This window comes from Ascidia mentula, chromosome 4 (assembly GCF_947561715.1).
Source record: "Ascidia mentula chromosome 4, kaAscMent1.1, whole genome shotgun sequence".
Lineage (NCBI taxonomy): Eukaryota > Metazoa > Chordata > Ascidiacea > Phlebobranchia > Ascidiidae > Ascidia > Ascidia mentula.
The window spans coordinates 7,910,926-7,924,401 of NC_138569.1; the positions used below are offsets into that span (position 1 = coordinate 7,910,926).

Consider the following 13,476-nt stretch of genomic DNA (forward strand, 5'->3'; position numbering starts at 1 on the left):
CTTATGAAATTGTTCAGTCTTTGTTATAAAACAGAATAAGATCAGGTATTTTTATGTAAGAAAAATTATTTAATGTAACTTTTCATTACAATTTTAGGCACAAGTGAGGGAAACTATCAGTTAGGACTTACTGTCGGCCGTTGGTGAAATAAAGTTTGTGCAATGCGGCCGGCATTAATAAAAAGGTTGTGCGTCCCTGGCCTATATAGAAGCACAAACGCATATAAGGAACCTTTTTTATCCATTAAAACTAATTAGTCGGTGATACGATCAAGTAAGACTGAACTAAATTGTCATGAACGACTTTCCTATTATGCAATGTGTTTTATGACACTCACAATGCGACCCAGGAGTTACATGTTTTTTACGACCAATATGGAAATTTATGACGTCATTAATTATTCGGGTTAGGCCATATATTGAGTGCAGGTAGTCGAATTCGGCCAGCGTAAAAAAAGATAAAAAAATTGCAGTTCGCAGAAATATTTTGCTGCAACAAAACACCCAATCGCCACGCTTCAATAAAGGCACGCCTCCAAGGGGAAACCCCATCATGATTGACGTCTGGTGATGATCTGGAGGATGATGTTGTTCATTATTTTGACATGTTGCATGATGGGCAGCCACATATACCGACGTTGACAGGTTTTAATAGCTGTAGTAAAGAACTTTTATAGATTATCAATCGCTAAGTGAAACTAATTGTATGTCTGGGTCTTGTGTAATACGACAGTTCTGATTGACTTGTCAAGCGTGGTTGTTTTCTGAGGAAAGTATGCTTTTGGAGATTTTGTCTGGGTGATTTGGAAGCGTCCTCATCTTAAACTCAAGAACAGTATTATATAAACCAATGTATAACTACTTTAACCTATAAGGCATTTTTTCTTGACAAACCGTTAATTTTCAATAGATTGTGAATGTGATTGTTATTATTGTATTTTAGTAGACTCACACATGCAAGAAAAATGTTTAGGGGTACTTTGGAGCTCTGTAAAGTATTTCAGACACTGAATGGACGAATTGTGAAGCATTGCAAACTACTTCAACATGCAAATACAATTAATAGCATTCACCCAAGACACTTTTCAAGCAACAGTCTGGATCGTAAGTCTTTAACTGTGTTTAACAAAGGTCCAACTGTAACCATGATATCTTTATTCAACTAACATTGTAGTCTCTATTGGACTGAGTGATGAGGAAGTTGAATTTCAAAATGTTGCAATCGACTTTGCTAAGAAGGAGTTGGAACCGAACATGCAAGAATGGGATGAAAAAGTAAAACATTTACCTGAAATTGTTAATTGTGAAATACTTCCACCCAACTTAAATGGTGAAGATTAAAAGTTTTATTAAACATTGTCATTAGTTGACAAAGGTTACATGAACATGTTCTGCATCACAATGATATCAATTTTTTTCTCTGAATTCTTCTGTTTGCAGGAAATATTTCCAATTGATGTCATAAAAAAGACAGCTCCTTTGGGATTTGGTGGCCTGTACTGCCAGGAAGAGTATGGTGGGACTGGATTATCACGACTTGCAACTTCAGTTATATTTGAAGCCTTATCCACTGGATGTGTCCCAACCACTGCTTTCATCAGTATACACAAGTCTGTTGCTTCATACATATTTCTGCTGCTAACTTAAAAATCTTGGAAATAAGAGTTGCACATACATGTTTTGTTAGCAATAAGTTCAATATAAGGACTGTTTTTTGACTTTAGCTAGAAATGGTGATACTACATAACTCAAACCAAGCTTTAAGTCATGATTTGTTATGTTGGCAAAATTTATATGTTACATGTTAACATTTTTTGTATTTTGCTATAGTATGGTTGCTTGGATGATCAACCAGTTTGGCAATGAGGAACAAAAACGAACCATCCTTTCTCAGTTGATTTCAATGGAGAAACTTTCATCATACTGTCTCACAGAGCCAGGTAACTCATCCACAAAAATAAAGTTAGACCAAAGATAAGGACAACTGTATCTTTTAGGAAGTGGAAGTGATGCTGCAGCACTGATCACAAGTGCCAAACAAGTTGGTGACCAATACATTCTCAATGGATCAAAGGTTAGCCATTAGAACTAGTGTTGGAAGTTAAATTGAATTGTATTAAACATAGCATGTCAATACTCTCATATACATTAAGTATTGTTTAATTTGGAAATTAAGGCTTTCATTAGTGGAGCTGGTGCAACAGATGTATATCTTGTGATGGTGAGAACAGGAGATAACGGATCCAAAGGCATTTCCACTGTTCTAGTTGACAAGGAAACCCCTGGTCTAAGTTTTGGAAAACCAGAAATGAAGGCATTTATTAAACACTAATTATTGACTCAATTTAATTAATCAAAACACAACAAAACTATCTTTACAGCTGGGATGGAAAAGTCAACCAACCTGTATTGTTAACTTTGAGGATTGCGCAATACCAGTCAGCAACCGCATTGGACCAGAGGGTTTTGGTTTCAAAATTGCCATGGCTGGTTTAAATGGAGGCCGTATAAACATATGTATTGATGTTAAATATGCATTAGTGGTTTTGTTCGTTGAACAGTGTACTCTATTTAAATTACAGCATCCACTTCTTTGGGTGGAGCCCATAAGTGTTTTGAGCTTGCTCGGGATCACCTAGCTGTGAGAAAAGCATTTGGAAAAACTTTAAACCAAAATCAGGTTTACTTTTTTAATTGTTGTGGCCATTTCTGCTAAACTTCAGTGTATTAGCCCTTGCTTATTAAATAATTAAATGTACTTTTTTTTGTAGTATTTGCAATACACTATGGCTGAATTGGCAACAAAGGTAGTTTCTTCGAGGTTGATTGTACGAGAGGCAGCAAGGGCCTTGGACAAGAAACTTCCAAGTGCCCCTGCCCTATGTGCAATGGCCAAACTACATGCCACAGACAACTGTTTTGATGTAAGTTATTTTGTCCTGATATAAATGTTAAGTTTTGTCCAATGGTACCTCATTACAACTGTATATAAGCTTTAAACAAAATGCCACATAAATTCTTCCAAAATTTAACTGGTGAGTTGTGAGAACTGCCAAAATATGCTATGCAAGCTAGTAGTATTGAGCAGTTCACCAGGATTTAGAAATAGTGGGTATAAGATGTTAAACCAGTACATTAAATTAAAGATCATAGTTGTGTGAATTGGCTAAAACTAAAAATTTGATCAGTTAAAATGATAATTTCACATGAGCACATTCACAGATAAAACTTACGTTATGAGTTGTGCAAGAGAATAAATATTAGTCTGTTGTGGAGAAAACGGTGAAAATAATTTTTTCCTCATCGGAATTGGTATAAAGTATTGTAGAGGTTGATCAATAATACTAGTGAGGCTAACTGATTTTTGGTATTTTGAATAAGGTGTGCAACGGAGCACTTCAAATGTTTGGTGGTTACGGATATTTAAGGGACTACCCTGTACAACAGTTTGTCCGTGATGTTCGAGTCAATCAAATCCTGGAAGGAACGAATGAAATCATGAGACTTCTTATTGCAAGAGACACACTGTAGTGTAAAGCTGCCTGTTTATTTATTACTATTTTTTAACACACAAATCAGAGACTCTTAATGCTTGTTTGGCAGTTTACCTTATTCATCACATGCCTGCCAATTTTAAATGTATATTTTTGTAAAAAGTGTTTTAGGTTACGCTAAATCAATGTTAACAAATGGGTCAAAGTAGTTTTGGTGTGTGTTTGCATATTTTTGAATCACATGATTCTTACCTCTCATTTTCTTTGGCGATTTTTTTATTTAATTATAAAAGGGTATTTTTCTTTCTATGCCATTACAGCATCTGTCCTTACATGGAGGTTATGTAGTACAGAAGTTCCTCTACATTACATTGGCTTTAATTTAATTTTTGATGTTCAAAATAAGGTTTACAATACAACAATATCTCATGTAATTTTTTCTTTTTTGCTGTGGTTTTAAACACAAACTTACAGAATATAACCAGCTATTCTGCCATCAATACACAATTTATCCTGGGCAGAAGTTAGTTGCCAAAATTTTGATATAGCTTGGTTTTCTTTGTTTCTCATGATCGTTTTCTAAAGCAATGTTAGTTTCATCACAAATAAACAACACGAACTCCCATGGATTTTGAAGTTTCTTAAAAGCAGGCAAGCCAGACTTGCTACCACACAATTTTTACAGACAGGTGAAAGCAGCAAATCATCGCACAAATTCATGAAGAAAAGCACGGAACACAAATTATAAAAATTTTTAGTCCTTTTACATACATTAGCATGCAAAAAATTTAAAACTGGTAACTACGAGATTACTTGTTTAAAAAGCAATTTAGACCAACTAAAAAATCCAAGAATCACAAAAAAATACAGTGTTAAACAGAATTTTTTAAGAAGATTTAAAAATATTTCAACACTGTTAAATTGCAAGCAGTGGCAAATTTCAAGTAAACAACAAGTAATGTGCATATCTGTAGGTAAATATATGTATATTGCTTTATCTCACCAGTCAAGTTATGTTTTTGAATAATTTGTAAAGCAAAAAAACAATGGAAACATTGATTCAAATGTATAGTCTGATGCAAGTAAACAAAATGTCATTGACATGTAAAGGCAATTGCCCAAACAAATATTGTAACCAGTAGTTGGTGAGCACAATGCAACAACATAAATGGAGTCAAAGTTTCATGACATGTTCTGTAATTTTTGCAACAATAATAAATCATTTTGGCAAATGGCACATGTTTTCATTTAACATAAAATTCAAACTTCATGAATTGTGAAGACAAGAACAAAAAATGATACGATAATGAAAGTTTCTGCAATAAAACTTTCTTGTAGTGCAATGAGTGCAAACGCATTGTATCGAATACAGAAGGCGCACTCCCCCTCATAGGCACTAGTTCATTACTTCTTTCTTCAACTGTGCCGTGCATGACAGCTCCACAGACAAATGCAGCGAACAATAAAACATGTTATTTTGTAAAGGTCATGTGGCACACTTAAAACACCACCATTTTGGATAATAATAAGGCAGTTGCCAAACTAAAACATGAACATTTTAAGATACTTTTTCATTGCACTGCATGAATTCTGTTAATGAGGTATGCCATGACAGTCATTGTGTATACATTATTGTGCTGAATTAAATTTGTTTTAGTTCCAACCAATCAACTAAAATAGTTCACGCAAGCTACCAGCAATATATGACGCAAAGAAAGTTTTTCATTGCTGCTGTTTCCTAAACTGGATCTTTTCCTAAACGCAAGCGCAACTGTTCTTTAAATATCCACGTCAAAATTGTTTGAGGTCCAAGTCTGATAAAAGCTGGAACAAAACCCTGAAGAAAACAAACATGGTTCATTTTTGGAAGCTGTCATAACTAGTATTCATATGATTTGAAAAAACCAATCCTGGTTAACTTCATCTTTGTTAGAATAAAACAACTCAACACATACCTTAAAATAGCTCAAAGGACCCTGTTTGCCAGTTAAAACAATGCAATGCCAAATTCCCTGTAAATAAATGAGCATAATGTTGTAATCCTTTTGTATAAAGTGCCATTGCATTTCAGAGTTACTCTACCTTATATTCTCCAGGCTTTGCATTCATTAATCTGGTTTTCATCACGTCTACTGGTTGGGTCATGCCAGTTGCAATAGCTCCCTGCAGATAAATCAATGTCCATCAAATGAACGTGGAAAACTTTTTGTCAGAAAAACTTACCGCAATGAAGCTGGCTGTAAAGTGAGTCAGAATGTTGTCGTTGAAGTAGGGGGTGTTCAATAAACCAGTTTTTATTTGATCATAAAATGCAATCTAAAAAACATTTTTTTAGCATAACTTGGCCTTTCGTTCAACAAAAGGTAAAAAACAGGCAAATAATTGCTTGTCCTGGACTATTCCAAGTGAATTGTACATTTTCTGAATGAATGCATTTTACAAAGGCAGACTATTGTAATTTTGTAGTTTGCAGCAGTTACATATTTGTTCAAGACTAGCTGAGTAAGTGATATAATGCTATTGGCAGTTTATTAAACCAATACTATGCTTAAGTGCTGATCAAGCATGTGCGATAAACACTTATAGGGTGTCTGTTTGATCTGTAAAGCAAGCAGTGGTTGTAAAGGTACATTCAATTTCTCAATCAAAACACATTGTAAAATGTGCAAACAAGGCTTCAAAGCAATTTTATTTGACAATAAAATTTAAGCTACTCTCTGTTTAAATTCCAGTCCTCTGGCACAAAAAATACTTAAAATACAACTCTTTTCCTGTTTATTGGGTGCCTGAAGATGACATATGTTTTGTTTGTAGAAAATGTATCCATTTATTGTTGTATATTTAAAAGTGGTATGTTTTTTTTTCAAACAAAGAAATATGTTATCGAATCAAGTACTCAGTGATGTCAAAAGGAAATCATGATTAAGCTGCAAAAACTACAATGTTATTTTCATACAATATTACTAAAATAGCTGGGTCTTCAAACAAAGAAGAAAGTTAATTTTGTGTATGCATCAAAACAGGAAGTCAACAACAACTTAAATTAACTTCCAAACTGTGGTTGACGTGATGCCATATGCTTATTTTAAACAGTCTAGTATATTGTTGAAAATTCTCAACAGTAAGCTGTCTGTAAAGTCAGTGCAGTTTCCATGTGTTAAGTGAATAGATGATTTCATAAACATAAATTATCGAGTCTGCAGTCTTACTAATAGTTTAAGTTAACAATTTAACCAATAATACAGATTGGAACATTGTTTTGCAATATTCTAACATGAGTTTGCATCATAATTTTGAGAATAAACAACAATTTCGTCATACTTTTAGCAATTGGAGTTAATCATCATTGTGGTTATGTTGCCATATTGTTGTATGTGTGCTAAGACGTCAAAACTATTAATACTGTCAGTAAATTACTGAACACAATTCTTCAATTCACAATTCATTTGTCTTGATTTTGTGCATTTTACCATACTGGGCTCTTTAAGTTTTATAAGCAAGATGTAATTTAATGCAGGTACAAAATAAATTAACTTTGCACACTAAAAACAGTAGCAAATGACATCATAAAAAATAAAATCTTGCTTCAAATTATATATGCCTATTAAATAATAAATGATTCAGGGAACTTACCTGGCCATTTGTGATAAGCACTGCTCTTGCTGTCGCCATTGCAAGTCCATTGAACAGGGCAGGAATGCCTTCTTTACTTGCAACTTGGTAAAGTCCGTCAAACACATGTTTATAACTATAAATACGAGTAAATTTAGGTGAGTTGAAAACACACAACAAACAAAAGGAGTTCTTACTTCCGTCTCTGTGCTGGAGGCAACTTTATATCATTTTGCAGGCGAACATTCACCATGTCACAAGGGGTTCCAACAATTCCACCAAAAAATCCTACAAAAACAAGATCAGGTCAAAATTAACTTGTGATGTTATTTGAACTTTTTACTGTCTAAAAATGAACTGAATGAGGCATACAGCCAAAAAGTAGTGGAAAAATACCTGCTATTGATGCAATCATCATTTTCTGCAGCATACTTGGATCCTTGCCATGGTTGGAAACATGAGGTCGCAGAATATCATAAACTGCAAATCTTGTCATCGAGTATGTAAGCTGTATTAGCAGAAAATAATACATAATGTCATGCAAGGTTTACATGTAGATTCCAGATCTAATTTTAATAATTGTGGGATAGGTACCTGTCTTCCTACTGATGCACTTATGCCATTGTATAATGCCAAGACTCCTTGACTACGCACAATGTGAACTGCCATCTGGGTACCTCGCATTTGAGCACCATGTTGTGTTTGAAGATGAACCTGGAACAAAAGAAATCCATAAATAAAACTATATTTGCACTCTTACTTGCAGTATTGATGTAAGACATTAAATCATTAATCTTATATTTACCTTTAACAAATCCAAAGGATGTGTGATGCAAGCTGCTCCAGCTGATGCAAACCCTCCATGATACCACAGGGATTTTCTCTTAGTCACATCCACTTCGTGCACAGCCATTGTAACAAGATTTTAACAATGGCCTTATAACTTACTTGGCATTTGATGGCTGTTGAAAATCAAAGACTGCTGCAAACACGTATTTGCATTGGGAAAACTTACGACAGTGGGGAAAATCGTTGTCTATTGCTAACTTCGTTAACTGTATCCATAAACTATATTTCTTGAGTAAATTGCGCATAACTCGACAGCGGGGTCTTCTCACTCTACTAAATGCATTAACTGCCGTCTCATACTGTTACGAAAATGTTGCGTAGAATCTCCTTTTCGCAATATCATTATGTCTACGTGACTGTCCCACCACACCAAGCTGCTTCAGCAAAACTGGCGTTGCGTGAACGTGAAGCTGCGAAACCTCTGCAAGTAAACATAAAAAAAACTGCTTCTGTCAGGCTTGACCAGTCATGCATGCAAAAAAAGTACAGATGCGGCAACTTCATGACAAGGTTCTGCGCAGCCGCGAGGTATGGTTTGACATTCGATGTGGCCGGAATCGAATGGTTCATCGATATATGCTTGTGATTGGCCAATATTTAGTGTTGATGGGCGTCACAGGGGGTGTGTCGTGGATGTGGAGAAGCAACAATAATTCGTTACGTGACGAGTTTATTAAAGTTGAAAGACCCATTAAAGCAATGGTAAAACCGTGTGCAAAAGTGTATAGGGACCTATACAAGCTGTTTATTTCCCATTGTTTCTTAAAAGCTTTGCAGAAAAGGCCATATAATTAATGAGCCCCGAACCAAGTTCATTATATAAAATTTTTAAAGTAATATGTCCTCCACACCGCCACCTCTTGAGCATAACTTAATATCTGCAATTGTACGTCGGGTTTTGATTGTAGCTGACCTGATACAATAAAACAAATACTGTATTCTAAATCAAAATATTGCTGATTGCTGTACTTGCAATGCGCAGCACGATGGAACTTGTTTTTTCCACTTATTCTCTCGGATTAGGAACTACACGGCATGCTGCTGTGTCGCTCTAGAGCATACGTGGTTGCCCCACCGGGATGCTGCAACTTTTGCAATTTTCTAGGGGCCGCGAGCTTTTCTTCATATTCAAATCAGGTAATTTTTCACCACACGCGGCTTGTCATTGGTGTAATGCCACATTATGGGGACAAATGTTAAATATGATTACAAATCTTACATATAGATTCAGAAAGTTGGGTAATTGCAGCATTCGTGGCGGTCGCTCGTTGGTTTGCAGCCCTTGGGGGTCGCATTGTCTTTATAAATTCGGCAAAGGTTGGGAACCACTGCTCTGGGGGCAAACAAAAAAAAGTACTACAACGCTAAAATTCACCTTAACTCTAAAGACCTCACTATTGATACTTGTGCAGCGTCTCAATTTTATTGCAAGATTATTTCATTACGTCATTTTAATGTTTGGGTAACCGGATTGATTAACAAACTACCGACATGTTTCCTTTTCCTGTTTATCATCTGCCCGTCGATTTTCATTATTTAGCTTGATTGTTTATTTAACCTAGACCTGGATCTCACTTCGTCCCCACAAGAATCAACTTTAAGTCTTCATCTTAGATAAGTATACCCCTTTGCTTTTGTAACTACTGCTTTAGGTTGCTTAAAACACTGGGCCTTCTGAGGTCTTACCGTGCGAGTAGCTGTTACAACCACGTCCATACTGAAAAAAGGGCCATCTTTAGCCAAATACCAGAAGGCCGTCGGAGTTCATAGGAAAGTTCACCTCCGCCTGCATCCTTTATTCTGTCTGCGTTATTGACTGTGTGGGTAATTAGGTCAGGGAATGTGAGTGGATGAAACAATTGACTGTGCTTTCGTCGCTGCGGGTAATATTGTCTTTTATTGCACCAATATATGGGTAAACAAACAACAGAAATTTTATAAATATATCTTCGCAAATTTTATAATCTTTGTCCCGGATTGCCACAAAATCCCGCAGTTTGCCGTTCAAAAATTCGTTTCTAGGTTTTCTGGCTCTTTTAAGTGTTAAATTATGATTGCACGTAAATTTAATTGCATGATTTTGTTTTTATTTGTATTGAAAGACATATATGTTTACTTTGGCGGTAAACTCAATGAAATATTTTATTTAATGCGGTTGTTACATAGATCGTTAGCGAAATCGCATCAGTGGTTACGTGATTAAGACATAATGCATGCGACTGGTGGATTATAGATTCGAAAGTTTGGGTTTTTCCAAATATCCAACATGTGGCTTAAATATAATCTGCTATTCCCGTAATTTTCGGCTTTGTACGGTGGCTGTATGATAAACGAGACGTTGGTTCAACATACCGGATTGGAAAGTTTGATATTTGCGCGGCGACCATAACGTTTTTCGTATTTTTCCAATCTAATTTTACCTGAAGGTCACGTAATTGAGACTTCAATTGTTACTGGGCACTAGATAATGACAATAACGAGTCAATCGTTGCAGTTTCCACTCATTCAAGTTTATCCAAGGACAATCTCACGATAAGGTCAAAATTGGTTGCTGAAAAAATTCGTTTGCGTCTTCCTGGTTGGACATTTTATTGGTGCATACCAAAAAATGTTTGTATGATTTTACAGAATAATAAATCGTTCGAGTGTAAACGGGTTTGCGATTTGTTTGGTGAGACATATCTAGTCCTCTGTAATAGATACACAATTGCTTTGGCAGCCCCACAAGCAAAATGGTCATCAGGTACATCAATGCAAATGGTTTGTATGAATACAAGTAATCTCTAGAGTTGTGATCAACCATTTACTTGACTTCTACTGGGAAAATACAACTTTTGTTTATTATGCTAAAATTAACCCACTTCGACAAGCCCAAAATTTTATTTATTTTCTGCTACATACAACAAAAATACACTGTTCGTGCTTTTTTGGTGGAATTCTTATATTAAATTACAAAAACAATTTATTGGTTGGTTTCTCTAAAAGTAAAATATGTAGCAGAAACATATGTGCAGTCCAAATGCTGCTGTCATGCTTTTCCATAAAAGGTTTCCATATTTGAAAACAAACATCAGACAGTATTCGTTACTTCTTCTCCTTCTTCAGAATCAGGACTTTCATTTTCAGCAGCATTCTCAACCGACTTGTTTTCCAATTTTGCTTTCTTCTGTTTGAGTTTTTTATTTTGCTTCTTGCGTAGTCGCTTGGCACGTTTCTTTTCGGTTGCCTCCTCTGCAGCTTTTTTGTTATCCTCTTGTTTCTGGGCATATTCCTCATCAAGGTTTTTACGTTTTTCTTCCATGCTTAAAAATTTCTGCCTTGTAAATTCACGCCGCCTGATATGTCTGTAAACATGAAATTCACCACTGCCAGCTCCAGCACTGGATCCCATGACATCTCTTACAAACTCAGGAGCATCTTTTGGTTTCCATGCTTTTCTGGGTTCTGGAATGTGGACAGGCTTGTCAGGATTTTTCATCAATTTTTCCAGTTTAAGTCTTTGTATAGCAGCAACCCCTTTAATCACTTTTACAGTTTTTTCCGCTGCCTTAGCATCCATACGTGCTTCATTTATGATTGGTTTGCCTTCCATTTTACTTTCTTTTGCGTGCAGACTTTTTCCCGGCTTTTTGGTTGGTGCTTACTTTTTTCGTGTCAGCTGATGTATCCACTTTTTGTTGATCCTTTTTTACATTTGTTTCTTCCGACTTGTTTGATATAATGAAGTTTGCAACAATAAAAATCAACTGTACAACGCCGGCAAGATAAAGTAAAGACTTCAGGACAAAATCAAACCACTGTTCAGCTGTGCTTTGATTTTCTATTTCCATGTCAAACTACACCTAAAATGTAAATAAGGTTTAGGTAGGTCCCAGATTGGTAAGTTTGTTATTTGCGCAAAAGATATTTTTGCACAACCTTTTTTTCCAAATCTGAGGTAGGTCAACCAGATAATCTGCCAGTCTACAGAGTATGGCAGCTGCACGCGCAAGATTTTATTAAACTTTTTTTGTTTGCACGCCAAATTTTTCTGGCTGCACGCGAAAATTTTTTGGTATACGAATGTCTCAACATAAAACAATACAAGAAAGACCTTTTATCGTTTTTGTTGCACGCGGGCTTCTGGGTTGTGCACGCGCGCACGCGAAAAGATTTAGTCTTGCACGACCGAGATCTCGTCGGGAACTGCCTTATTCTGCAGACTGGATAATCACGATATTTAACAATTCTGAATAAACTAGCCCTTATTACTCCTGTTAATCTGGATTTACCAAATTGAACTATGCATTTACACATTAAACCAACTGTCTAGGAAACTTTCGTTTCAGGTTAAAATCTTTCAGTCTTCTTTAATTAGACATATATATTTCGCTTCGTTAAAAGCATCATCAGTGTCTATAAAAGCAAATTAAGAAGGTAGAAATCTTCAGGGCCAAATTGCAACAGAATGGGAAATGATTCCCAGAATCAATTCTCACACATTAAACCACTCATTTTAGTTATATGTTTATCAACAACAAATATAATAGTTAAAGTCAGATTCTTGCTCAACCGCTATAAGGCAGTCACATTTTTTTAAGTCAAAGAACAAATAAATCATTCCTTTGTTGACATTTATCGCAATGTCCAATTTAACGGCAACAAACCCAATACCTTGTGGCCATTCTAAATATGTAAACAACTACAGTAAATAACAAACAAACACAAGTTGCCAACTTTCTTTGTCTCATGTGATTTTCAAGTTCTGATCATCCGCTTTTTTTCAAGTTTTGAATTTCCAATCATCCGTTTTTAACTAATGTCCAATTTCGGGGAAAAATACTACCACACCGGGTCACAAAGTTATTTCCAAACTTGATCCACTTATAAGCATAGTATACTCTTATGGCAGCGCAAAAGTAGTCTTATAGTAGAGTATACTATGATACAAGTCTGTGTAAAAGAGAAATATGTGCAAATTTTAATAATTAGGCGTGAACAGGGCCAGCACCTGTCATTTTTCATTATATATTTGATTTGAAATTCTACACGAAATCGTAGCGTCCATATTCGCACAGATTTCTATGTTAAATAGGCTTATATGTGAATCAAGTTTGGAAAAAAACGTTGTGTAAATGTGTCTTCCAATTTCGGGAAAAAACATGTAACTTTAACATAATAATTTCCTAATGGTGTTTGAATAGTGATAACCTCTATAATACATTTAGCGTTTTTAATTTAAAGTGCATGTGACACAGAAAAAAATAAAACATATTAACATTTAAACTAAACGATGGCCATTACTTTAAAAACATTTTTGGCGAAAAAAGTAGCATGATACGGTACCTGGTTTCTGAAATACAGCTGATCAAAGTCGCATTTTTTACTGTTCGTACGAACGAAATCGTGCGAAAGCGAGATTATTGTTGCGTGACGTGAAAGAAGGCGCTTTAGTCGTTGCGAGTGCTGGCAGCTAGCCTTAATGCATAGGAATGGAAAACGTTGTAAAACTGGTTTGGTATAATCTCATCAGTGCAGCTGG

At 35.5% G+C, this 13,476-nt stretch overlaps 3 protein-coding genes across 3 annotated transcripts; 1 reads left to right on the forward strand and 2 right to left on the reverse strand.

Moving 5' to 3' along the window:
- The first annotated feature begins 942 nt into the window (after window positions 1–942).
- On the forward strand, window positions 943–4,119 carry LOC145897360 (isobutyryl-CoA dehydrogenase, mitochondrial-like). The gene is made up of 10 exons (XM_082985614.1): window positions 943–1,104; window positions 1,175–1,275; window positions 1,441–1,610; window positions 1,831–1,940; window positions 1,998–2,074; window positions 2,177–2,314; window positions 2,382–2,517; window positions 2,583–2,680; window positions 2,772–2,924; window positions 3,382–4,119. Exons 1-10 carry the CDS (start codon window positions 966–968, stop codon window positions 3,529–3,531), a joined length of 1,272 nt encoding a protein of 423 aa, XP_082841740.1. The 5' UTR covers window positions 943–965; the 3' UTR covers window positions 3,532–4,119.
- LOC145897361 (mitochondrial dicarboxylate carrier-like) lies at window positions 4,115–8,102 on the reverse strand. Its single transcript, XM_082985616.1, has 9 exons — window positions 7,912–8,102; window positions 7,701–7,820; window positions 7,503–7,614; window positions 7,304–7,394; window positions 7,128–7,242; window positions 5,718–5,810; window positions 5,577–5,657; window positions 5,450–5,506; window positions 4,115–5,331 (listed from the first exon to the last, which is right to left on the reverse strand). The coding sequence occupies exons 1-9, from the start codon at window positions 8,017–8,019 to the stop codon at window positions 5,233–5,235; spliced, it is 876 nt and encodes a 291-aa protein (XP_082841742.1). The 5' UTR covers window positions 8,020–8,102; the 3' UTR covers window positions 4,115–5,232.
- A 2,714-nt stretch (window positions 8,103–10,816) lies between these two features.
- On the reverse strand, window positions 10,817–11,793 carry LOC145898862 (PRKR-interacting protein 1 homolog). Its single transcript, XM_082987505.1, has one exon. The coding sequence runs from the start codon at window positions 11,545–11,547 to the stop codon at window positions 11,026–11,028; it is 522 nt and encodes a 173-aa protein (XP_082843631.1). The 5' UTR covers window positions 11,548–11,793; the 3' UTR covers window positions 10,817–11,025.
- Window positions 11,794–13,476: the final 1,683 nt, after the last annotated feature.